The sequence below is a fragment of the Chaetodon auriga genome, chromosome 5 (genome assembly GCF_051107435.1).
Source record: "Chaetodon auriga isolate fChaAug3 chromosome 5, fChaAug3.hap1, whole genome shotgun sequence".
Lineage (NCBI taxonomy): Eukaryota > Metazoa > Chordata > Actinopteri > Chaetodontiformes > Chaetodontidae > Chaetodon > Chaetodon auriga.
Window position 1 is genome coordinate 9,814,407 of NC_135078.1, and position 27,259 is coordinate 9,841,665.

General features: G+C 43.4%; 2 protein-coding genes across 4 annotated transcripts in view; both read right to left on the reverse strand.

Annotated features, from left to right (window-relative positions):
* The window catches only part of rasgef1ba (RasGEF domain family, member 1Ba), a 111,081-nt gene that overhangs the window by 18,977 nt on the left and 64,845 nt on the right, over positions 1-27,259 (reverse strand). For 2 of the 3 annotated variants that reach the window (XM_076730107.1, XM_076730108.1), the window contains 3 exons: positions 5,164-5,346; positions 4,683-4,805; positions 4,431-4,568 (listed from right to left, as the gene is read on the reverse strand). In XM_076730107.1, coding sequence (XP_076586222.1) covers positions 4,431-4,568; positions 4,683-4,805; positions 5,164-5,346 — 444 coding nt within the window. Of the gene's footprint in view, positions 1-4,430; positions 4,569-4,682; positions 4,806-5,163; positions 5,347-12,963; positions 13,270-27,259 lie in introns of those variants that run through there. The other variant, XM_076730109.1, reaches the window with a different exon arrangement.
* LOC143321095 (uncharacterized) lies at positions 17,117-20,101 on the reverse strand. The gene is made up of 3 exons (XM_076731226.1): positions 19,989-20,101; positions 18,421-19,038; positions 17,117-17,995 (listed from the first exon to the last, which is right to left on the reverse strand). Exons 1-3 carry the CDS (start codon positions 20,035-20,037, stop codon positions 17,496-17,498), a joined length of 1,167 nt encoding a protein of 388 aa, XP_076587341.1. The 5' UTR covers positions 20,038-20,101; the 3' UTR covers positions 17,117-17,495.

The following is a 27,259-nucleotide window of genomic DNA, read 5'->3' on the forward strand; positions in this document are numbered from 1 at the left end:
ACATGGACTGGAGAGCAGAGAGTCCGTCTTTACATCATTAAACAAGAAAAACATACACTGGTTACAGCATCTTAATTGTGAGGATTTGCTGCTTTTCTCCATTTCGTATCATTGTAAATGGAACATCACAGCAAGCAATCTGAAGGCACCACACTGGTCTCTCAGACTGCGTGAAGGGGCTTTTTTTTGCTATTAAGGGATTAACCCATAAAACATGGAGAGATTAAAAGATATCAAAAATAATCATCAGGACATTGCTGCACGACATGTAACACCCTCATTTGGACATTGCAATACAGTATCAGTGTAAACACTGTACACACTAAGCTAATGCTTGACCACAGTCCTGCACAGTTGGACAACAGTGAGACACGCCACCAGTGAAAATCGCTCCAGTTGCCACTTCAAAGCCAGCCATCTGCCGTAGCTTCTGTAACCACTACGAACAGAGGACGGGCCAGGGTCGGATAAATATAGTCACAGATCTTGGAGACAACAGCCTGCCTGACATTTCCAAGCAGAGCGAGTCACATTTGCTCATCAGAACTATTGGCGTCTCGAATGAGGTGGCCTAGCAGGGGCACACTCTTCCCTATGCTATCGACCCTGGCAGTGATCCTGAGGTGGCAGACGGCTGCTCAGTACAAGTCACCACGACTGAGCGCGTGGTTGGTTCATGCCATCGTATTACTAGAGGTCCTGCTTTTCTTGGCTGAGTGGTGTTACTTCCTGTGGATTACCACCTGACTCACACAAAACGCCTGACTGTTTTTAGCAGGTTAGCCAAGCAGCACTAATGAACAGGTAGTAAAAGGTGCATCACGTGGGATTATTTCATCTGCAAACACATCCACGTTGCCAAGGCACGATGGGGCAGAAATATCTCCCAACCACACAACTGTGGTGCACCAACATTTACTACCAAGTCCAGGTCTATCCAGGTCTCGAATCAGTCCAGACAAGTCAAGTATTTGTAAGCAATTATCAAGTCAACTTCAAGTCTTTCAGGTCACTGAATGCTGACTATTTACAGTCAAGATGAACTTCCCAGAGAAACTTAAACCATAAAGCGCAGTGGCAACTATCATGAAATGGTGCTGTGCATGGACCACTTGGATTAAACACAGTAATGTTTGTCCAAAAGTCTGCCTTATATCAAGTGTAGCAGGCATCCAAACTCGACAAACTGTAAAATGTGGGACCTGTTGAATCAACCCAACTTATCATAATAAAGCAAAAATAAAGGAAAAACTGCACATTTTGAGGGAAGGCAAGAACTCGGTACCACCAAATGAGGTCAGATCAAGATCACAGCGCTTGTTTTCTTCTCAGCTGCTGCTTCCCTATATATCCAACCACATCCATAATGACAGTCTTACTACAGAGATCAAGGTCCTGGAATGTTCTGAGTGTGGTCTGGACACGACTTTGACCAGATGTTCGGGACATCTATTCTGGACTCAAACCCTTTCCCAGAGCGCTGTGGTCGACGCTCTGAAGAAGAACCAGCATCTCACTCTGTACTCAAGACCTGCTTATGGGTCGACATTAGTGTTTTGTTTTCAAAACATGATTCGAAGAATCTGTGGCAAACGTGACTGCAAATTACTTCTGATCAAACGTCTGCCATTGTCATCGGCCTGCTTCCTTAAACAGCTGGACTTCTTCTAAGAGTGGCCTGTGGCGTTTGCACAACCCAAGGAAGCAAGGAATCACATTTTCTTATCACAGGTTATCATCTATGGAGATATGAATAAACAATATCCCAACTTTACTTCCTCAACGATGCCTTGTGGCAATTTGTAAACCCGAGCACCAAAGCTTCCTGAGATGCGTTTGACAAAGCATTCTTTGTCACGCTGTGCTAATCATGAGAGCACGTGACCGTGGTTTACATGATACCATTGCACATCTGCAGGGTATTGGTAAAGCTTGCTTTGCCAGCACAGTACATTCATCCAGAGTTCATAGCCTTCATCTATTCACTGAAAGAGATGCTTTTCTGTTAATGCATATCTCTGTTAATACAGGGTCAATCAAAGGCAACAGCGAGTTCAGTTTGATTCACATGAATTATTAAGGACTGTCGGTGATTTAAAGGAAAACGCATGGTGTTTTTGAGAAGCCATCATTCCTGTCAGTTATGATATCATTTTACTAACCTTATTAACTCATAACTTCCAACTCCAAGCTGTAGAACAGGTTGTTTCTTTTTTGAAGACATATTTAGAAGAGAATTCGAAAGCAAATGTTCAAATCATTACACAATCTGCCTGTTAGGACAGCTCTCTGGATCAACTTTCACCCACCTTGAGTAATATGAGTGTGAGCAATAAGGAATTGTAAGCAACTCTTTGGGTATTTTTACTTTCAAGTTCACCTCCAAACAAGAGGGTTAGGTAATAAACAAATGGGAGAGAGAGTAAAAACGAAACCTAAATAAAGGAGTGGCGAAACTCATATATATAGTGTGTGTGTGTGCGTGTGTGTGTGTGTGTGTGTGTGTGTGTGTGTGTATTTATATATATAAATATAGACAGGTTGTAAGAAAATGAAGGTTGGGAAAGTTTTTATTACATACAAACGCCTGTGGATTCAATTACTTGGCCACACTTAAAAATTGAGGCACGTTTCTCTTATTTTGTTAAATGTAGCGAGCATGATATCACCTCAAGGGAAAGTACCAGGGAATCGTGTGCTAAATGGCTTTCTGTTGCCTCGAGGCCAGAATTGATTTCACCCGTCAAAAACATCTTTGGAGCAGTCGTGTTAGTGCCAAAAACAGCCAATCTACTATGAAATCAAAAGATGTTTGTGCGACTATCAAGAGACTGAAAGAGTGTCTATTACTGCTGAACAGTTGAGAGGTGTTTTATATCCGGGGGTTGCACGTGGAGAGCAGGTATCGGGAGCTGGAAATGTGTCATGTGAGAAAGATATTGATCTCTAGATTAAATCAGGATCAATACTCGTGCTTGTGCTATTGATGAGTCGTGTGAAACCTGCATGGTGAAGGAGAGAGGTCTTCCATCAGGACAGATGGATGTTTGTGTCCTCCATCACTGTCTGGTCCTAACAAGCCCCTGCCACCTTATCATTAACATCAACCCCCCAAAATACACACACACAGCTCACTCCAAAGCACAGCACACCCGAAGCCATGTGAGCCCATTAGAACATGCACTGAAAGAGGCCTGATTCATGACGACAAACTCAATTATTTGTCCAGACCGAAGAAAACTGAAGTGGGGACGTAACCGCTGTTGACACAGAGGGAAAACACCACATGATATGTAGCCATTCTAAACCATCTGATGAAAACTGTGAAAAGTCCCCAAAAACCGCTGCAGTGAAATCAGCTCCACAGATGGTGGTTTGGAGGGTAGACTTTTCTGTCTCTTATTTTAACATGGTAGTATTCTTTGAGATTAAATCCCCTTTTTAAGACAGCCTGGCCAAAACGGCAGAGTTAGGGGAGAAGATTGACTCCACTCGTGTGTTAAAGCCGGAGGTGATGAGCTTACCTGAGCACAGAGACGAGAAACAGGGATCAACAGTTGGCCTGGCATTCGCCAAGAAACACTTACTGCATGGAACTCCTCCAATTACAAAATATCACTTCTACATTTCTGTGCACACACAGATTAAACAGACAAGATATAACATGTTCATCAGTGAGCTTTAGAGGCGCCAGTAGGGGGATTTTTGAACGTGTCTCCCCAGCTTCCAGTCGTCATGTTAAGTCTACCAGCTCCAGCTGCATGAGAGTGACGTCGACCCTTTCATTTAACTCTCAGCCATGAAACAAATACGCTGATTTTGTTTTTTAAGTCATCTTTTTATTGTTACACTAACTTCTGCTATTTCCACTAGAGGAAATGCTAACATGAGTCATCACTTGTCAAAACAACTTTTTTCTTCATCTAAATGTCTACCAGTGGAGGGTCTGCATGTGCAACAAAGATAACAGAGGGCACGGGACAAAAACAGTCCTACCCTGCAAAAAAAACTTTGATCCAAACAGCAGTGGAGGCTACCGACGCGCTAAGCCAGTGACATTCAGCTCCGCAGCGATGGAACAATTCAAATGCTGCCTAGGAAGGAGCGCAGCAGAGACGACAAAAAAGCCACCTAGCCCGTGAACAATGGGGCTTTTCTCTCAACTCAGCCATCCTCAAAACCTGCTTTGTTGCCAGAGATACCCCCTTCCACCTCCCTCCACCGCTATCAGCAAAAATCTGCCGGTGCCTGTAGCTCTGCTGCATGTGCGGTCTACAAAACAGGCCTCCACCGCTTGTGATAACACCTGAACTCAACATATTATCTAATCAGCAGGCCAGCCTTTGTTCCTGAACTCATTTAGAATGACTGGCTTTTTTGTTGCACTCGTATGATGAGTGACCTGAAGAGACAGAATAGCAAGGACTGACCTCGTCTCCACTGGCCAGCCGGTGGGTCAGCTCCTTCAGGCTCCGCATCATCCTCTCATCCCTGAAGTCGTACGGGAAGGTCTCCGTCCACTCTGTCAGCAGCTGGAGGATCTTTGGAGCAATCTTCCTGACTCTCATCTGAAAATGCAGAATAAATACATAAGTAAGCCAAGAGCCCACAATATTCCACTGATTCCTAAAACTTTATGAAGAGAAACTAGAAATTTGACAAAGCCAAGAAGGAACACATACTTTGTCAGCTTGGGGATCGCTGAGTCGCTGTTGTTCCATACACAGGTGACACACCTTCGACATGAGTTCGTATGGGTGGATGAAGAGGCGAGAGCTGAGCAGGAAGGTGAAGATGTACGTCCTCTGTGGACCGAAAAGAAATCATGATGACAAATTGATCATTTAAGTTTGACGATGGCCTTTAAAACTCACTCAGGGAAATAATACCTAAACAAGAAAATATATAAATAACAATGTAGGCTGAAACTTTTAATCCCTGATGCGCAGACAGAAAGAGAGATGCAAGAAAGGCAGAAAGACAAAGAGAGAAACAGAAAATGAAAGTGACTTTGGCACCTAACAGGGTCTCAGAGCGCCAGAGCGTCTCAGACAGACAAGAAAGAAGGCTTTACCTCCTTCCTTTGATGAAACTGCAAAGGAGAAGGGATAATACCACCCGGGATAATAAAAAAAAAGGAGATGCAAAAGAACCAACACTCACGTCTGGATAATAGTCCACAGTTGGGACCAAGTGGTGAATGAGGGCCTCCAGGGACCCGGACACCAGGTTGTTGTCATGATAAAAGAGGCCGGGGTAGCCCTCCTCCTTGGTCTGGTACAGGTTCTTGTTGTAGCTGCTGGTGTTCAGCTGCCCTGTGAACGGTGGCGTCTGAGGCATGTTGTCCTGCAGAGACAGGGAGGACAAACACAGGAACAGTCAGTCAGAACTCTTCGCTTCTTCTCCGATAGATATTTCACCACAGGCGCTGATGCAGGATGGCCAAACAAATCCAAAATAGCTCTGAGACACAAACACAGACGGCGAAGGTTTTGTTTGGGAAATGGTTTGGACGTGGTCAACACCCTTCCTCCTCTGCTGTCCATTTTAAGCTTTCTGGTTTTGGGTTTAGTTTTTTTTTTTTTTTCTCTAATGTACAAATGGCTGAGTGAAAAAGCTGAAAAGCAAACTGTGGTTGAGACACAAAAAGAGAGAAAAGAGGAGGTTCATGAGTCATCTGCTTTACAATGAAAAGCACTAGAATAGACAGCTCATAGACCCCACTGAGCGTCAGAGGGAATTGAACCTTTAACCCTGGCAGCGTTAGTGCCTTGCTCAACAGAACGCTGGCCAAGTTAGGGCAGGCTAAGAGTGTGCATCATCTCATAAGCAGCACTTGTGGGAAATAACCAAATTCTAAGAAAACAAAAGTGATAAATGTTTCAGGTTTCACATTTAGTACTTTCCCATAAATCTTCAGAAGGACCATTCATTCATTCAAAAGGACATCTGACTCACAAAGAGCTGGTGTTTTATAAAGCTTATAAAGAAAGTTCTGTGTATGTGTTTAAACACGCAGACACCAAAATCTAAGTACAACAAAAAACGTGTCATGAGGGATTGTGGGCTGAAATGCAGCCCCACAGGACTCGGAAAGCACACTGTTCGATCACGTTGCCTGTTTACTTCCACTGCCGCCGTGTGTTTGTGCACAACACAAAGCCAGTGTGTGTGAATTCATGATGCAGGGTACAATATGACAAGTGGAGGAACATGTGTGCAGTCCTGTGCTAGGGTGCCAGCGCCATGTTAACACTGATCAAAACATGTCAAACTGCTCCTGCAGAGTTTTAGTTTGAGGAACAATACAGTGTTTTGTAGATAAATGTGTTGATGTTTCTCAAAGGAAGGTAATGATAAAAGTAATGTTTGATCAGCAGTGAAGCTCTGGTATCCCATTAGATGAACATAAAACCAGGTATTGAACTGAGCATGTGTAGCTTTTGCATGCTCAGCTTGAACTTAGAGTAAAAGATGTGCAAAGTCAGAAAACTGACTCAGTCAGTTAAGGTTTGACATTAACTTCCAAAAGTTACTGGTCATACCAGACCAAGTATGACTGTACCAGCAAACTACTGAGTGTATTCCACTGAGCAAAGGTGCATTTTACAACTTATCAATTCAACTTCTCATCTGCAAGAGAAGGAATTTGTTATTTCTGCTTTCAAAAGTGACATAGTCTGACTTTAACCCTAAAACAGCCCTTAAAGAACTGAAGCCCATCATGACATCCTCACTCTCAGGTCTAAAACTCTGGTCCTCACAAAGATAGAACACCAAGCTCACACACGTTCCTCTGCCAGCCTCCTGACCTCTGAACCTGGCACTTTGGCTCAGTCCCATGCCAGGCAGACTTATGGTTAGAGAAGCACAAAAGGCCTTTTCACACTGGGGGTTTGGCGCAGGGTGCAACATCCCCGCCCCCACACACTGTCACAACCCTCCACACCCCCACCCTCCTTGACAATATGCTGCCCCGTGGCTGCCTGCCGAGCCAGGAAGCCTTTAAGGCTGATGCCCTGCAATGCTGCCAGGGACGGATACGGGGGATGCCAGGAGGTATAAACTGCACCTGCCCACACACTGGCACACGTAGTTCAAATAAATTTAGGGTTTCATTGTCCTGTGATGTAATTTTGGTTTGTAGAGGATGCTTACATAAGATAAAAACAAAACCATAGGGAAACACATCTGCTGATCAGACCAGAGGGAGCATTAACAGATATTATTTAATAGCATTTCATGGTCTAAGAGACACAGTTGTGCTTGCTTTTGCAGGAACACGCAGCTTGAGAAACAAACCCTGTTTATTCATAAGTTCACCGAAAGCCTCGATCCACACAAGGCTAACCATGTCTCATGCATCCACCCTTCCACTCTCACACGCCTGCCGCTCCATAATGCACGCGTGCACCCACAGACCATCGCTATTATTCAGCCAGACAGCCGTGGCCATTTCCATGAGAAAAGCGAGTGCGAGGAGTCAGAGCACAGCGGCCCGAGCATCTGCTGCACCATGTGGCTTCCCCACAGAGAGGGAGAGACAGGGAGATCATGAGAGTGGTGGAGTGAGAGAGGAGGGAAATCCTGATAGCAGTCAACTGTTTTGCAATATTTGTTTACTCCACTGAGGGTTTTTACTGAAGCGCTCTTTTCTTAGCAGCACTGCGCCATGGACTCGTTCAGTTACACTCTCTGACACACAAGTACAACCACAGACATCTAGTGTCCACAAAGCAGCTCTAAAGACACCACTGGGGTTAAGACGAAGTGCACATCAACAGCAGCAGGTGATCGAGGACTGAGAACATGTCCCATTCACTGTTCCCAGCTGGGACCTAAACCACCAAGTCCCTGGTCCCACGCTTCTCACCATAAAGGGGGAGCTTGTTTTGGTTGGATGTAGAGCCCAAACAATTAGTCATTCAACATAAAATCAATCAACAATAATTTGAATTCTTTGTTGTTTTAAGCTATTTATCTGGGCAGATATTGAGTTTATTAAGAAGATCAGGTATCTGCTAGATGCACCCAATCTACTTTAAATATAGTTACTTGGTCAATGTTATTCTAAAAATGTTGTACTTTGACGTGATTGCATCGTTTTCGTTCATGTAGTCATTGCAGGCTGCTCACAACAATCCCTCACCTCATGTTACCTTACATAAGCTTTACCTATTCTAAATATGGGAAAAGGGAGAATAGTGGTATCATTGGGAAGCTTTATTGGCTGAAGACCTGAGTTGAAGTACTGGAATCGGTATTGGTGTCTGGTTGCTGCCTTGCTGGATGCAAAGTTCAACGGTTTTTGAAATCCACACAGACACAGATCATCACATGCAGCTCAGATCACAGAGCATGAGGTGAAAGGGTTTATAAAATCTAACACTGCAGCGAGTTCTATTGAATCTTCAGTATTGTGACATCACTCTACTCTGTGATGTATCTGAAAAGGTGAACAATCTGGATTAATCTCATGCTGCCAGGGGCAGGTGGGCTTCTTTGAAGATAAAAGATGAGTCTCCAATACTGAAAAAAAAAAACCTTAGATAGAAGACACCATGAGATCAGATGTTGCACTTTGTGCTCTAATCTCTCTGTCTCTTATATCAGAGCAGCATGTTTGCCTACCAGCACGTGCAGGTCAGTACTAACAGCTTCCAAGCTCATCTTAACACATATTTGTACTGAATGGCGTTTTATTAATGTTCTTGCATGAAATGGTTTATTTTAAGGCTTTTTAAAACAGTATTTCTTTCACATGCACTTAAATTTCAAAACTCAGTGTATAGAAGACACAAAAATTAAGTTTTAGCCACGCATAAAGAGTAGGGTCACTTTGGCCTTGTTCTCAGGCCAGAAAATGCTAATTAGCTTGGTTTTGTCCAGCAAGAGGATACCATCACTACTACCACCACCACCACCTCCATCCCTATCCCTGCACTGAAGCCAAGTGTGTCTATTCTCATCTGCTCAGCTCCACACATGCCAGCTGCAGCCTTCGCCGCAATCCTGAAAACAAAGCGTGGGATGCTTACAAGCAGCGACAACTGAGACACACCGATTTACATTTGCTTTCCAGGTGTCTGTGTGGTAGTAGTAGTTGTGGTGAAAGGCTTGGGGGTCGGGGGGGACACATGTCAAGTCCTCAGTCCTGACAAAAACAAACTCTTCGCACGTTGCTGTTGGTTTAGCGTGGCCGCTGGCTGGGTGGCAGCTGAAGGTAAACAAACAAAATGCCACAGCTCGCCTCCCCACTTCAGGGGGGGTTTGTTTAGGTTGGATGGATGGTTTTAATTATAGCCTTGCTGGTTTTGTGTGTGTGTGTGTGTGTGTGTGTAGCCATCTGCCTCAATACGTAAAAAGAGGTCTGGTTTGGACTTTAATCGGATTTAAAAACAGAGGATATTCAAATTTCTGTCTGTTTTTGCGTACTTATGAGTTTAAAGATCTTATTGTACTCAGCTAAAAAAAAAAAAACATCAAGCTGTAAATTGTTAATTTTGGGTGAAAACTTCAGTGCATTTCTAGGAAGTCAGGGCATTTATTTTGGCAATATCAAAATGAATTTGATGCAAAAGGTCAGAATATTCTTAGTCACCGCTTTCAAACAAAGATCCTCTTTAAATACTCAAACTCAAACCTATTTTTAGCCTCACGCAGACACTGTTCCCTCTTTTTTTATTGACTAGAGACTCAACCGCTGATTATCTCATGGCAGTGTTGTAGATTGCCTGGCTCATGAGCTGACTCTGTGACATCTCGTGGTGGTCTGGAGGGGCTGTTCTCCCCTCCTGCCTTGTTTTTACACTTGGAAGCAGCACTCAGGCAACATGGAAACAAAACCAAAAGAGACTAACGTTGCACTGATCATGTGCTGTAGCGTTTGGAGGTGACGGGTTGAGTTGAGGAAAAGGGAAAAGGGGAATTTTTAGTTTCAGGCCATGATTTGCTGAAAGGTTATAGAAATGTCAAAATATTTCCCTTTTTCGCCCTGTGGGGAAATTTTGAAACAGAAGGGCAGCAGCTTAAAAAGCACCAAACCTCTTCAGGCAAATGTCACATTAGGAGTAAACCTGACCATTTAGGTGAAATTACCTTCAGGCTGCGGAGCCATCAATGTTTTCAGGTAATTCTGTCTCTAAACGTGTGGGTGGGGCTGCTCCCCTGGAGGGAGGATGATAGAGCCCAGTCTCTCTCTTGCTTAAAATACAAGCCATCGAAGAGCCGACGGAGGCCCTTCCCGCCCTGCCCGCACTCTTTACGACGGCTCGTGATGAGCGCCCATCAGCAGTTCAGAGGCAGTAAAGAAAAAAGCCTGAACACACAGAAAACCATTCCCATGGTCCACAGGACATACACAAGCAGCCAGGCACTCACGTTTAGATCTTCCTGCCACCACCGAGGAGCACATAAGTCAAAGCAATAAAGCTCTAAGATTTGTGATGTAATAAAACATCCTCTGCAGCCTAAACAGCAACAGGCTTGAGAAGCGGTGTCCAAAGAAATGAAAGCTGGAGAGAAAAAGTAGAACAGGGTTTTGTTTTCGCTTTATTGGGGCTGAGGACGGAGGCTGTAGCAGTGGGGGAATGCTGTGAGACACTTTGAGAGACCAGCAGTAAATCAACATGACCCCCCCCCCCCCCCCCCCCCCCTCCACACACACACACTGCGTAAACACTGAAAGGCATGAGGAATCCCACTCATCCATGGCTTGAGGAAATGAGGGTGAGAGATAGCCGAGTGGCTGCACAAGAGGGCGAAGAGGCCACAGTGGAATAGTGGAAGTAGTCTAAATAAAGACGGCTGGTTGGTAGGGTTGTTTGAAGCTGGTGTGTGGTCAGAGGTACTGGGTAACATTACACCTGCCTTAGAGGGCGGCAATCAAAGGATGGGATTTTTAGAGATGCAATTTAGAGACGCTTACAGGGGAATAAAGTAGAGAAGCAGATGTGATAGTGTTAACAACTTCACTCAGTTTTAAACTGCTGAGCTGATTCATCATTTCTGGGTGTTGCAGTCCAAATTTTCCTATTATACCTTTAGCTGGCAGCATGGTGCAACAAAATGCACCCTTCTACTAGCCCAACTGGCATTTACACATGCGGTAGTGGCAATTAGAGATCGCTTTTGCACCTAGTTTACATAATCTTCACGAAATGCTGCAGACTGAACTGAAAAGACAAATGCTATTTGGACACTTTCCATCACACCTTATGATGGCTCAAAACAGAAGACCTTTCCTCAGTGCAATGCACCATCCAGCAGCAGGAGACTAGTGTATAAAATGCAGCAACGTGCAGCTCATCCATCCTTCCTGACTACATCCACACCAGTAATGAGAGCTGTCCTATGAGCAGTATTCAGGCTCGGGGTAATGTTTGCAGCTGTTGCACTGAGTGATAAAAATCACAGCCTTCATATAAGATTCTGTCACCTGGCATCATCAGTACTTGACAGCCACACAAATCCCCCCTGCAGACTCTAAAACATCCTGCACAGAGGGAAGCTGCAGCAGAAACAACACTTCTGTTGACTTAGCTTCTGACACCTCCCCTGAATCTTTAAGAAACCGCAGGCTGAGAAGCAGAGGTTGGGATTTACTGGAAACGGCAAACAGACAAATTTCAACATGTGTCTTGAGGTGGGGCACAACAAACTTGGGGTAGCGAGGGTTCATTCAAGCTGTGTCTGGACTGGGAAAGTCTTGACGTCAAAGAGGTCTCTGTGAGGGCTGACTTGACAATTTGCAGGTCAGGAGATGTCTAGGGATCAATGTTGAACTTTTTGGACATCTGTGTTATATAATCATTGACTCACCACATTTTTTAAGACTTGTGATCAGCACCTGCAGCACAGTCATTGAAACACCATCGGAACAACAGTTGCACATAACCTAGATGACAGAAATCCCCAATTTTCATCCAAAATTAGCTCAGAAAGGGTTCCGCAAAGTGGAAACTCAGGCATCTGCACTTGCATTATAACTGGTTGACCTGCTAATGTAGACCATGTGATATGATAGAAATCACCAAATCACCCCCTAAAAAGACTTTCCGGTGGGATTATTGTGTCAATTTCAGCCCAGTTTTAATGTTTTCATCAGCCTGCACCAAATATCAAGCTCTGTGCCTTCAAAGACCCAAATATCTCAATTTGTCTCCACTTCTACAAACAAAGACCGCAACAACCACTACTACACAACGCCAGAGTACAGTAGCAATCATGTAATCCACAGCAACAATAACTCATTCAAGTGCTTCCACAGGAGGCTCCCTCACATTGTCAGCGGCCCGGAGTCGTGCCAAATCACCAATAAACGGATTTAACCTGTCAGCACATTAAGGAAAACCCGATGCATGCATGTAATACAGAGCAGTGGCACGGAAAGCCAAGGAGAACAGAGCAGAGTTATTCAGGAGAGATGTGGGATTAACTTCACTGATCCCTCTCTGTCTTGCAGGGGAGGAGAGACGGGCAGGGGAATCCTCTTAGCCAGAAGGTAGTCGGGGTTAAAAATAGTCCGCCATTGACACTGAATTCAAAAATCCCATTATTGGGGTAGGTTTCAGGGGTCACTAAGGGGGAAATGACAAGATGTACCCAGCTACTCAGCACAGCCAACCGATTTGGACATCGTTACCCTTGTTTGTTTTGACTCTTCAGGTTAAAGAGGCGCGTTGCCAGCACTCACAATGCAGCAAATGTTCAATTTAAACACCAGAAACTCTAACTGAAATCGAAATATTTGCAGCCAAGTTAGGAAAAGACTCACAGATCATTCAGTCAGGGGTCAGTTCGTTTACAAACGCTGCCGATCCTTCCTTTGGCTGGAATTAAAAGTGCGCTCTCTCCACCACCTGCGCGTATTTTGGACAATTGCCGGGTGTCTGAGGCGCACAAACAACATGCAAAGAAATCCTCCAACAATATCTATTCCCACAACTCATCCCCATGGCTCACCTCAATAAGAAGTAATCCAGGTGCGAACTCCTCTCGTATCCTTTCCCAAAACGTGCGAAACAGCCTTTCAGCAGCCGAGACTTTGTGCTTTTACATATGAATAAAGCGCGGCGGTGAAACCCGGCAGCACCTCCCCACTCCGGCCGGTCACTGCGGCATTATTCAGCTGTGAATGGCAGAAAGTAAAACGTGTATTCTGAGTTTAAGAGCAGCAGGAGAAGCCTGTCTGTTCAGAGAGGAAGAATCCGCATGAATGAATGACAGCTCCGGCCGTGTCTCTCCTCCGTCGCCTCCTCGGCTGTGTGCGCTCCGGAGCCGCGAGCAGCCTCACGACTTTGTTGTAAGGGAGAGGCAGCAGCCAATCAGAGGGCAGAGCTAAGCCCCACCACACCCCCCTCGTCTCCACTTTTCAATTTCATTTCTCTTTCTCATCTGCCCTCTCTGTTTCTCTTAAACTCTGACGTGTTTTCCATCGGTAACTTTCTCTCCCTTCCTCTTCCATGTTTCAATTCTCCGTCCAGTTTGCTTTAATTAGCCAACAGGAATATCAGACGATGTTTTGCCAGAGCATCTAAATTTAAAAGGAAGTTTAAAAATAGAGCATGAAAAGCCAATTGACAACTTTTAAGATTAGTTTCTGTATGTGTGTGTGTATGCATGTGTTTGTGTGTGTCTGCGGGCTGTATGGGCTTCTTCAGTCTCTCTGGGTGAAGTGTGTGTTGTCTCAATATTCTTTCATCTTTTGTTATATTTGCATTTTCTTGGCTTCTATCTAATCTTTCGTGTGCATTTTAACGTAAAGCACATTGAGTTTATTTCGAATAAAATGTACGAGTTGTACAAAAATGCATTGCCTAGAAATTCTAAAAAGATGAGACTACAGACATGCTAACAGCTGTCAGGTTGTACTAAAGCACAGTGGCGCGCATCAGCATGCTATCATGAGTGAGGCTACAATGCCGATGCTAGTGCAAGTGTAATGTTTACCATGTTCATCACTTTAGGTTAGTGTGTTAACATGCTAACACTTGCCAATTAGGACCAAAACCAAAGCAGGCTACAGCTGAGGCTGAGGGAAGTGGCATTATGTCAAAGTCAGCAGGATTCATCCAATGTGAACCATGAATGTCTGCTCCAACTTTCATGTCAATCCATCAGTCTGGACCAAAGTGGTGGACCAACAGACCCACCCACAGGCCCTAGAGCCCCACCAGGAGCATGGCTAAAATCTCTAATTCAGTCAAAACATGTGACAATAATAACAATACCTACAATAAATCCAATCAATCAAAACTATCAGGATATGCGTCCTTTCCTGTGTATTTAGTGTTGTATTTTATAATTGTGACCAACCAACCAGAGGAAAACTGGCTGCAACCTGACACTCACCCAGAAATATTTTCAATTTATTCTACCTTTCTCTCTCCACCTCCCTATCTTGCCCCCTGCCCATTTTACCCCTCCTTTCTCCTCTCTTCATCTCCATCCCTCCCCCCACTCTTTCTCTCTTTTGTATGTCTGCACGTCTCATTCTCAGCTCAGGTCGTGGAAATTGAAGCTTCACCACCAGTGAAAGACACAAATGAGAATTGTATAATTGATATCAGTGAAAAAGCTGTCATATAAAAAGAAAACTGAACAGTCTCAGTCTCTTTCTCTACGTTTTTCAAACCAACACTGATGTTCATTTTTTGTTGAAAGAATTCAAGGCGACAACTGCTTGTAAGTGGGCAACACATATAAAGGAAGCTGCCTTTTGCAGGAAAACGTTGGCTCACATCATATGAAAGTTCAGAATGGGACTCGATCATTCACAAAAATGTGCACAGATTAAATGATATGAACATGCAAACCACAACTGAATTTAAATGTCAGCTGTATTAAATCCTTTGATGCAGTGTTCTATCAGCAGAGCTACAGAGGACCGAGGTGTGATTATTAGTTCAGTCCTTTTTATTTATTTAACTTTTATCGAAAAATGCAGGTCAGTGGAGAACGAATTCTCGTCTACAAAGACACCCTGGAAAGAGGAGAAATTGGGTTTACAGAGCATACTATAATTTTTCTTTTGCTGTTTTAAACCTGCAGAAAATAGCACTTTCAAACACAAAAGCCTATTTTTTAATTTGTTTACAACTGCTTATCTTTTAAGAGAAAACGGAGAGGACTACAGAACATTTTCCTCGTCTTTAAGACAAAGTTCATCGTAGATCACTTCCTCTAAACAGCAAAGAAATGTTCTTATGCGAAGACGACATACTGGATGTTTGTTCAGCCGTGGGATCCTTTGTGCTTGGCTGACGTTCTCCACATTTCTGAGCAGAGTAATAAGCTACGGTAAAATAACAGCAAATCATCCCAAATCTCATCAACATCCAGAGGTATTACGTAATCTGGTATTAACGCAGATTTACGTATATGCACTAATCCAGCTTTTCTCTCTAGCTTAAACGAGTTTGACCACAAAGATCAGGAGTGCAGGCGTTATGTTGGACACGACGGGACACAAACGCAGTATATGTCGCCCAACGCAATGCACGATGATGAGGTCGGAACCAGGTTTAATTTCAAGGGGAAATATAGCTGACCAAGATACAGCACAAATGCATTTTTAAAGGGTTAGCAAGGCCTTGAAACAGACATCTTAGTTATTTTCAATTTGGGTCTTTGTCTTCGAGGAAGGATGTGGTTGCCCTCACTGCTGGATCAGTTTTCCGAACAATTTACTGGAATGACCGACACTGAATGTTACAGAGGAGCAGGGTTCAATTCGCTGAGCGCTAGCAGGAAAGGCAACAAGATGAAGAAGAGCAAGAGCAAGAAAAGGCCCATGTTTTCATGTGTTCATCTGTAGTATGTGTTCACTCTGAAGGTGAAGACAGCTGAAAAACATGGAGTTTCACTTTTAGTAAGGGCTCAATGATTTCATAAAACAGCTGGTCACTGAAGTTTTTAGCAAACAATACTCAAACAGGAGGAAATATTACATTTGTTGGGGACTATTTCCAGTGGCTGATTAATACACATTCGGTGCTCTAGTGTTTGGGGCAGCAGAGCAGTGTAGATTGTGTGTGTTCATTGTAATGAAGGAACATTGCAAAGGTGTGGCTCACTGCTGCTCTGTGGCACAGAGGGATGAGATTTATCAGGCTCTGGATTGACAGATGATACTTGTTAGTGGGGTCAATTCAGTGTTGGTTTTGGTCTTTTCAGCGGATTTGTTGACAGTAAGAAAATACAGTATCACCAGCCGTATCCTTAAAGTATTCCCGTGTCTGGTTTCAAACACGTCTGTATATCAGAGCAGCAGTCTGTTCAGTATTGATTACAGTCTGGTTTCAGCATTTCTAAAGGTGAAGGAAGTGGGGCTTTTCCAATTCAGCTCAATCACGGTCTGTCCCTTCAGGGCAGCCTGTGTTGAATTGCTGAGTGAAAGATTTCCAGTTTGTCTTTTCAGGTAACAATCAGCATGGGGCAGCAACAGCCCGGAGGTTTAATAAGTAAGATCTGCATAAGTGTGAGTGTAAAACAGGGCGTTGCAGGAAGAGAAGAAGAGATATTGTTGTGTAGCTAATCTGATAAAGCTTATAGTAGTATGGGTTACAGCTCTATGTCCACGGCTTCATTAACATGCCGTGTGACTGAAGACATCTGATGTTTACTCTGATGGAGAAAGAGCCTGACTGGCGTATCAGAACTGTGGTAAAGGTCTGTTATGCAAGTGAGACATTCAGGCAGATGTCCTGGATTTGAAATGTTCCTGCAGGGAAATAAATAAACACCGACTTTATGTTTGTGCTACATTCCCCATATAGCTTCAACACAGAGCAGAGAAGATAAGCATCAGGAATTCACAGTAAGTTGTTGTGACCCATTTGTGCAAGCCCTGCAGCAGCCAGGTCAGAGTGTCGTGCTCATGAACACTTGGACAAACATCCTGAGTGACGATAAACACTTCTGCGACGTTGAGGGAACTAAACTCTTCTGGCTGAAGAGCAGATTTTGTAATCACGTCTGTACTGATGACAAAGCAGGAAGCTTCTTTATGTGACTGGAATACACATTCCTAACATGGCATAATGGCAGTAATATTTTCCATCAGCACCACAAGGCTACCCTGCTGACAAACAGATTCCAGTGGAAAACAGAAACTGGGTTGAAAATATCTGTCTTTTAATATATAGAAAAGTGCATGAAACAATTCCATAACATTTGGTACAGTTACCTGACACCTGACAAATCCCCTCACTGATGTCCACTTCAACTGGAAGTTCCTCCTCTTCGCTCTCTGTGCATGACTGACCACCAGCTCTCAGTCAACAGCCATACAATACTCACAAACTCTTGGATTTTGAGGGTCTTTATCTGCATTTGGTTGAATTCAAAGTTCACTCCGTATCACTGAGGCCTAAACCAAGCCACCCTGAATGTGACTGTTTGCATTATTAGTGCCGTTATTTGGTTCCACCTGAGCTTGAATACAGTCCACACTTTGGATTAACCGCTGGAGAAATCCTTGGTGTGAGTGCATTCTAATCCCTGCCTTTGTTCATGGTGTGATTTGTACAACTCGGTGTCTCTGCTACAGTCTGGCTGCCTCTACATTTACACCCATGTTCTCTGGCTAGACTGGTGAGGAGTTCCAGGACTCTGATCTCGTGCTCCATGCGAGCTTTCTCCCTCCTCTCCTCTCTCTCAGCCGTCTCCCTCTGCCGGCGCTCCTCCCTCTGCAGCCACTGGGCCAGGAGCTCCTGATGCCAGCGGGCCTGCTCCTGCCGCTGATTCTCCAGCTGCACCAGCAGGCCCCGAGTCTCCGACACCAGCCGCTGGAAGCACTCCGACAAGTGCTTGAGGGCAGGTTCCAGGCAGGTGGACTGAGGGTGGCCAGAAGTGGGGAGGGTGTTGGGACTTGGATCTGGGGGTGCAGGGAATGGAGAGGTAGCGGATCGGGTAAGAGGGGGAGGAGAAGCAGCAGGTAGAGGTGGTATTACATGTGGGGAGGGAGTGCTCATGCTGTTTTCCACAAGTGTACCTGTGAAACAGGATATAAAACAGTCCAAGTATGAGATTATTACTCACAGGACAATTTTTGGAGCTGAAACGATTAGTCAGTCCATGGACTAGTTGAATGATTTTGGACAAACACAGTGACTGTAAGAGGTCAAAATGGGCTTTAAGGTGACCAATGTGGCATAAAGTGAAGGGTCAAGTCAGGACCTTTGTTTACGTATGCATGGAAAAAAACAGCCGACAGTTAGTTTGTTGTCCCGATACCGAATACACAAAACTTGAGAGACTGCACAAGTGATTAAAATGCTTAAAAATATTGATGTGCAGTTATAAAGTCACATGCTTTTTATTCTGCCTCTGGTGTTGCTGGAGACCATATGGAAGTAAACCTTCACAACCACGTGGCAGGTGAAAATGTGTCAATGTGTATATAATCACAGCACATACCACTTTCTCGATGGGTGCCGTCTCTCGCATGCTGTGGGAATCCTGAACTGCTGAACTCAAACTCATCTGTTGAATCTTCTCTGTCCTCCAACTTGACTTCAGAGTCCAGCTGCCAAGACTGACGGCCTCCTATCTCCTCTAAAGAGCTCAAACGTTGTCTTCCTGTCGTCGCCGGAGAACCAAAATGGTGTCCACTAATCTCTGAGTTAGAATGTAAATCTGGCAGGACACTTCCTGTCCTGTCAATGGAGTCAAGGTGGCGCGCCACCATCCTTTCTGGAGAGATAAAATAGGAACCTCCTTCCCCCGCTGACCTCCGGCCCAACACAGCATCCATGTCTGCAAAGTACTTAAAAGTGCAAGGCTGCGAGCTGTCGACGCTCCTCTGCAGTTTGGCTCTCACGTAGTTGGCCTTCAGAGTTTTGACCCGTAGCCGACACTGGTGTGGACTCCGAGAGAAACCCATTTCACTCATGCGGGCCGAGAGGTGTTTGAAGACATGGCGGTTGCGAAGGTTTTCTGCCAGACTCTTCTGGACGCGCTCGTCGCTCCAGGCGCACAGCAGCACCTGAGTCTCCTCCACTGTCCAGTTAACTGAGCGCTCAGCTTCTCGTTTTCCTGTACATACAGAAAAACAGCTGAATATCGAGAAGCACTTCACAGCTGATGCTGGTGGCACAGGGTTATGGTTCATTAACACTTTCATGACAAGCATTTAATGGATATGCACTAGACCACCGAACACTGATTTGATTGTGCAAAGGATCTCTCTTTGTACAAAGCAAAAAAAATGGGCCTTACGTTAGTTTATGGGAAAACAACACCAATTAAAAAGCAATGCCAACACACTGACTCCAAATTCTAGACCCCCTGATCTCACCAGTAAGAAATGAAAAAATTGTTTCAGACCAGAAGCAAATAATCTGCAACATCTGTGCAGTTAGAGACTGATAAATAAACCTGCGTAAGTCCTTAGGAGCTTAGTTTTACACATTCAACTATGCAGTAAAATAAAGTCTAACTCGTGTCTTTAGTTTTCTCTGAATAATAAGATGTGCATGTACTGCAGCAGTTAGGATCAAAACTTCCAAACATATCAACAGACTTCGATATCGGTAACTTGACTCAGTCATGGATACTGCTATTAATCCGGCATGTTTTTGTTCAGATATGTAAAGCCATGTCCATGTGTAGCAGAGACAACAACCTCAGATAACTCACGCTTCCTAATCAGCCTGATATGAGACAGTTAGCTGTCACTGCATGTTACAAGTCAGCTAACAGGTGAAAAGTTTAGGGTTAGCTAGCAAGCTAGCGTGATAGCACTGTCCGACATTCAAAAGGCTCAGGGTACTATTGTGCAAGCAGGACAGTTAGCGACGAATGATTCAACAGTTTAGCAAGTGAATGAAACCAAACTACTGAGCAATTTCTGCTCTGTAACAAACGCAGCTAAGGTTAGCGGCTAACAGTTAGCTGACCTAGCTATAGCACTGTTTGTCTCGTCCCGAGTCTGTGCTGCCCGTTAAACCTCCAAAAAAAATGTCGGCTGCTTAAAGGATTCTTACTTTTGGTCGTTGAAACAGAGTTGGTCGAGTTGATCATAGGAGGATTCATTTTGACGGCTGCAGGAAATGTAAACAATCCTCACACTCACCGACACTCCTCTCTTCCGGGTGACGTCGAGTTCAGCGCGTGACGTGATAAGTCGGCTGGAGCGTTGCGTTACAACATAAAGTAATACAGAAAATGCAAATAATGTCGGATAACAATTATAACGAAAGACTGCAAATTCTGCACTATTTTTGTGTCTCTACAAACCCTGCTAATAGTGTTTTGCATACACAAATAATGATGGACGCAATATCTTCCCCATAAAACTCACACGTTGTATTGAAAATGTATTACAGATTCTTAAATTATACATTGTCCTCATCTGCAGTGTTCCCAATTATCCTATATTTTATCTGTGCAGATCCTATCATTTTCTATGTCTCCTCTGGCATCATTAAAGTTGTATATTATAGAAGGACACTGAGTTTAACATCAGTTATTCATTCTTTTTTAATATTCAGCATATTCATATATTATTCATACACAATATTGTGCACTGAACAATATTTATTTAAACAAGAGCACCATGAGTTTTTGTCAATATTGTGTAACCCTTAACAAAGCTGTGGTATGATCGTTTTATGTGAGCTTCCCTGCATATCCACTTAGTTATTTCTCCAACAGCACATGACATGCTGAGAATCAGCATAATGCAGTACACATACTATCTCTAGATTCATGATGGAGGATGATGCGAAAGGAAAATTTACTGATACTGTCAGATATTAAAGAATGAAATGAAAATCAGTTTGTTTGGGCAGTTTATGTTCATCTACAGATAAGGAATTATATTAATTAATTAGTCATAATCCAAATTCATTTACAATGAACCCTGTTTAAACCTAATTCTCTTTTGCAGTTATATCCGTGATGTACTTGGGTCTCGCTGAAATAGACTGTAATTAACACATGGCATCAGAATGACTTTGAAATGTGCCTTCCTTATGGAAATGCTATTTTCCAGAGAACCATCACAGAAAAAATGAACATTACACCTTGTGAAAAAAAGACAAACTGAAGTAAAATAGTCTCTGACAACCACAGTATGTGCATACCTGAACAGTCACACCTGTATTTATAGTTGTCTGCAAAAGATCGTATCGCCCAAGATGCATTTTATCTGTTAAGTGTGAACACATCCCCAGAGACCGTAAATTCATCCCAACTTTGAATAACAAGAGGGAACCATTCAGAGGAAACAGCTCCTGAAGAGGCAGTGAGGTGCTAATGGGTTGTCCTGTGCATTCTCTGGATGTCTGTTGAGAGCATTAAGATCTGTGGTGTCCCTCCTTCTATTTCACTGTTTCACCTCCTCAGTCTTTCATCCACAAACACAGCAATTAGCAGGGGGGGTGTTGCTAATGCAGATTCAGTCTGCTCTCCTGCAGTTACATTTGCATTTCGAGCTTTCAGCCATTGTTCTGTTATACAGTGACTTAGAATAAGTTTAACAGTAATCTTAAAAGAGAATACTGGTGTCATTTACAATTTAGGTCCATTTTCCTCTGTCTGCATCTCCTTGCTATGTTGCACTGCAGGCCATATGTAGTCTAACAGTTTGTTTTAAAGACAACCCGTTTTGGATAATGCTTTTATTTGTTCTTTTTGCCGAGAATTAGCTGGGAAGATCACAATGTCATCGCTCTGTGTTAACATCAATATCTATGGCTGAGCTTAGCATTAACTTGGCACAGGGACTGGACACAGGGGTAAACCCTTCGTCGAGCTTTCTCAGAGGTGATCATTTCTACTTTGTGTTTCTGTACTTTTGGAACTCTAAATAAAATCCAGCTGACTCTCAAATACACAGATGACTCACTTACCACCTAACAAAACAATGACATGTCAATAAGACAGTTTCAGAGTTGGTGGAGGTGTATTTTTTAACTTTTAGAAAAGGAAAGTCATTTCAATTTAAGAAAATTCTCATCCAAATCTCAGTTAGGTTCAGTTAAATGACAGCAGGCACATTTTTAATACAACACATCTACATTATTCCTGAAACATCTGGAGTGTCAAATCTTGCCTAAATGCCGGCTTAGATAACAAGATAGAGATGAAACTGTTCTTGACGCTGACATGTTTTGACAGATTATCTCTGAACAGAGACTTAAATTTCTTCCAAGAATCAGATGAAAGATTCACTCTATTCAGCACCAGAAACTGAGAACAAAACAGAAACTCTGACCGGATCAATGTTCCTGAATGATCTCACAGTGAGGAAATAAGAGTTGTGAAGAAAACACAATGGGGATTTTGTAAGAAAGTTCACGACCATTCCACCTCAGGAACTTCCCAGAGAACTTTGAAGAAGAACTTTCAACCACAGGAACCGAGTCCTAGCTTTGACTTTAGGGACACAGTTCCAGCTCTCAGAGAGTCTTTTCTGCTGGGGTGGGACTTTGCAATATCCTGGCACTATCAGGGTGGAGTTAATAACACTGGATGTCGCACTGTGTATCACTGGTATCAGGTATTAGGACAGGTCAACAGAATTCTTTTGTTGTTAATGACATTTAAATCACCTCCAACCAACCAACTTCCCATCTACGAACAGAGTGAGATGGAAAGAGAGGGGAAGTGAAAAAAGGAGCAAGAAAGACAAAGGAAACTTTGCTGAAAGGTTGATCATGGTTACGAACTAAACCACAAAAATAACCAGCATCATGTGGGGACTTTTCTTGAGCTGCTTTCAGTCTGTCTTTCTATCTCTGCATGTATCATTTCCAGTAAATTACAAAGCGAATACAGTGACTATATTGTTGTCTTGTCATATTGAAAAATTGTAGTTCAAACAAAGTTTTTGTAATCCATTCTTTTTTCCCAGCTCTTGTAGTGGAAACACCAATATGAATACACTACAGGGACTTCCAGGTTCTTAAAAAGTTTGAGTTCTTGACTACAGTCCCTGGAGCTCCTGAGATCTTGGGACTATTTGTGATCAGAAAAGCCCAATAAAGGGATAAATGTCAGTCTGATAAGGTAAATTCTGATCAATTGTTGAGGACATTTTGAACAACAGACCTGGAAAATGTCTCATTTTCTAAGTTTCAATCTAGGCCCTGGACCTACAGGCTGACATAAAGGTTGTTCTTCACAGCAGAACGCACAGCACTGACTGCTTGGGAGCACACACACACACACACACACACACACACACACACACAAACACATACAAATGATGAGGCCGCCACAGCACAGGTAATTACAGAGGAAGAGGGGAGCCGAGACAGTCGACTGGACATTCATCTCATTACTTGTGCACGCCTCCAGGCTTGTTCCCCACTGGCCTGCTGAGGAACACCACACACTCTTCTCTCACACACAAAAAAGGGCTGGCAAATCCTTTCCAAAACACAGAGGACAAACACCTGTACAGCCAGGGTCAAGAGTTTGATGCATCTTTCCTAATTATATCACTAACAACAGTAATTGGCTTATTACTATTCATGAATAATCGTTCAGAGACAGTGGGCATGCCGTACAGCCTGCCTGGGAATTACATGTAGGATTTTTGCATATTTTTACAATCTACAAATTAGCTAACCCCTTAGCAACCTACAAAGTGTGAGCAGGAAAAGAATAAAGCGAGGATTCCTGGTGGACACATTATTTTTTTAGGAAGAATTTGGTGCTACAAGGTTCAAAACTCCGAAAGAGCCCATATACCCAAAAGAAAGAGCGAAGAGGGGCTTTTAATATATGACTGCCATAAATAAATAACTGCAATGCCTGCACAGTCTCCTCTTCTGGATTGACTTCTGCTGCACCCTCAAAGGGAAGAGACAGGCTGTAGATTTTCTCCCAGTGTGATTTGTAGTGCAGAAAACCAGGTCAGTGAGCACACAGCGAGGTAAGATGAGGTACAGACGGCTCACACACTGGAGATGGTTACGTCAGCTGAGGCTGGAGGAGAACTGAGGTATCCCACTGTGGAAGCTCAGGGTCCCTGCCTGCACGCTGCTCTTTGGCATGGCTCCATTTTCCCCCCTTTCATGTCTCCTGACAACCAGCACCAGCCGTGTTGTTTAGATCAGTGGTTCGCAAACTTTCACACCAGACACAAACAAAGACTCAACATGGGAGCAGTGCAGCAATTCGTGGAATCTGTGCTTTTTTTCCGGAGCTTGTGGACCCCCTAAGAATCAGAGTGATCTCAACTGAAACAACAATCAGTCTAGTTGCAAGCACTCCTGCAGACTGACTAACTCTGCAGTAAACAATGAGAATATCTTCACTTTTTTATCTCAAGTATTCATTAGCAATATCCACATTTCACAGGCCAAATCATCAAGCAGCCATTTGAAATAAAAAGATACGCTTGGTGCACAGTACGCCTTGTAAATTCAGTGGCTGCCGGAAAATAGAACCATGTCCTATATTTTCATGTTTCAGTGCAGTGATGTGACTAGCCAATCATGGCGCCTGTTGAAGAAATATGTTTCTTCTGAAGTTCGAGTGAAACTAAGTATCAGTTGAGATCTTTGAATTTGGAGTCGGTGGTGTCTTTGGGCAACTGATGTCTGTCAACATACTGGGTAAGGTGGACAAATATGAAAACATGTTTATGCATGACATCAGCTACCAGTGTTTTTAAAGGTACTTTTTTTGAAAGAGAATCCTTTTACAAAGCACCTCATTTGGTCACAAAAACATAAGCTAGCATTTCTTACATGCAGTGCTATTTTTGGCCTGAAGACTCACTTTTATTAATCTTACAACCCACATATCCCTCATTATCACAGCCCTTCTGGTGACCAATTTGAAGGTTAATTTCCAACCCTGCAGAGACAAAAGGTCAGTCCATGTTGATGCCGATTCAGTATGTGTGTTCTCATTTTCAGATATTTTCTACACAAGAAAATGAATCTCATGTCTATGGGTGGTAATCATAAGATCATAATCGCCTATTGATATTACAGCAACCCATGCAGAAAATGTTCCGCCTTTAGCTGTGATTTGCAGCTGCAAAGCATATGCCTCCACACCAGGGTGGGATGCTGAACCACAGAATTTCAAAACACACATGGAAGAACCACGGCAGGTCATTTATCAGTCATAAAAGTGGGCTTCAGAGCTGTTGTGATGTGGAGTTGAGAGCCCCTCTGTTTTCAAAGCTTTACTTCAGTCTCTCAAATGAATTACAGAACTCTTGGTCTCTTGCCCGGACGCCCTCTAATTTGCTTGCATTTTTATAGTAGCCACCAATTTGCAGAGGCCACTTTGACCAACAGTGAACTTATGGCAGAGCATCTGCGCTTCAAAACATTTCGTACAAGCACCAGATGCCTATATGAAAAAAAAACATCACGTTCACGGTAATATATTCAACAACACAGATCAATTTGAGATGAAGTGCAAGAGACCATCTGGGGAGGTGTGTGGCAAAGGTTCGGCTTTGGGAGAAACGCAATGTGATCACAGATTTCTTCAGAACTGCAGTGTGGAGATCCACTTCAATCACTTCCCACCTCCCATACGTCTTATATGAGTCACACTCATCTGCAAATCTGTGTAACTCTTTGGGCATTTCCACCTTGAATTCCTTCTTCCTTTGTTTGCATGGGCAGCAGCATCTAACAGGAACTGAGGAGCTAAAAATGGAACAAAGACTTAAAAGACTCCAAAAATACCCCACATTGTTGCACATATTTGCGTTTGTCACATTCCACAAAGTTTTTTTTTTTACCAAAAAAGGTAGGAAACTCTTACATAAAGGAACACTGCAATCATTGATATAAATGGTAAATGTCAGGCAGTGCTCTGAGAAACTGCCCACTGTCTGTCCACAAGCCTGAGAGTGAGAGCTACTGGTTACATCACAGGGTCAGTCTGCGTGACACAGTGCCGTGTAGACGGGGCAGACTAAACGACTGAACATATAAACAGCTGAATGAATGATTCCCTTGTCGTGCGTCCACGCTGTTGACTTGCCATGGTGGTCCGCAGCGGAGAAAGAACATCCACTGTGGTTAATGATATTCGAAGTGTCCTGAATCAAGAACACTGTGACCTTCAATTCACAATGTACCCTCAGTCACTGACCGTAAGACTAAGTCAAGATGAGTAAGCTGTCTCAGACAGCTATATCAATATCTAAATGAAAAACACAAAGATATTAAGGTTAAAAACTGCGCTTGGCAGTGGTGGACAGTACTGTAACTAAGAACTTTTGCTTTTGAAGCAAAACATCTGAATACTTAGACCACTGGAAAAGGTTTTTAGACATCTATATGTAGGAAGGAACTGCTTCACATTGATTGGGGTTATCTGTCAAATGAAGGGTTGATGGTTCAGTCTCTGACTCCATCTGTCCACATGTTGAAATGTTTTTGAGCAAGACACTGAACCCCAGCGTGGTTGTGTTTATATTACAGTTGGTGTCAGACTCCAGTGACCAAGCAGATGTGGAAAGTATAATTAGGCTACTTTGGATAAAAACTGAATGAACCTTTTGACCTGTGGATCACCAAAAGAGTGCATCTAAGAAGCCAGTCCAGATTTTCTATTGTGTGAAATTCAAACTCCTTGAATTCAGTGCTTTAGATTCCCCCCCCCCCCCACCCCAGGTTTTGGATCCACGGGATTGTGGGGTATGCGTCCCTCCTAAGTCACCGAGGCGACCCCCATTTGGTGGCTGAGGAATGCCTGGCGTTTCACTGCTCAGACTGTTTTCACAGTGCAAACAAGTGTCCACATTTATTCTGGTAAACTGATCCTGACCACACACATGGAGCCCCTCTCTTCCTCACCTCCTTGTGCAACCACCTCTCCCACATCCAAGCCCCCACTACTGTCAATCAATGGCTAATAATCCAGGCACAGCTGATCGAAACCACGTGGTGGAACTGCTGCTTCCAATTGAACCAAGAATGTGCTTATATAACTTTAAAATCTGGGCCATTTCCATGGCTGTGGGAGTGGTATCCCTATGACTTTGAGAGTTTGAGAAGCAGACAGTCGTACAGATCAAAGATCGAGAAATTGGGGCAAAAGTTAACTGAAAGCATGAAGTAACATCAAGCATTAAATAACACCAGAGCACAGTTCTCAACTTTTGCAATGTGCAATCTCTTGAAAACCCTGAAAACATTAACTGAATGATAAACAGTTCTTAGAATGATATCTGTCTTCCTCTTTGAGGCAGTTAACGTATTTATCCAAAGATTTAAAAATAAGATAGCATATTGGTATGTTTAAATTCAAATGTTAAATCATCTGAAAA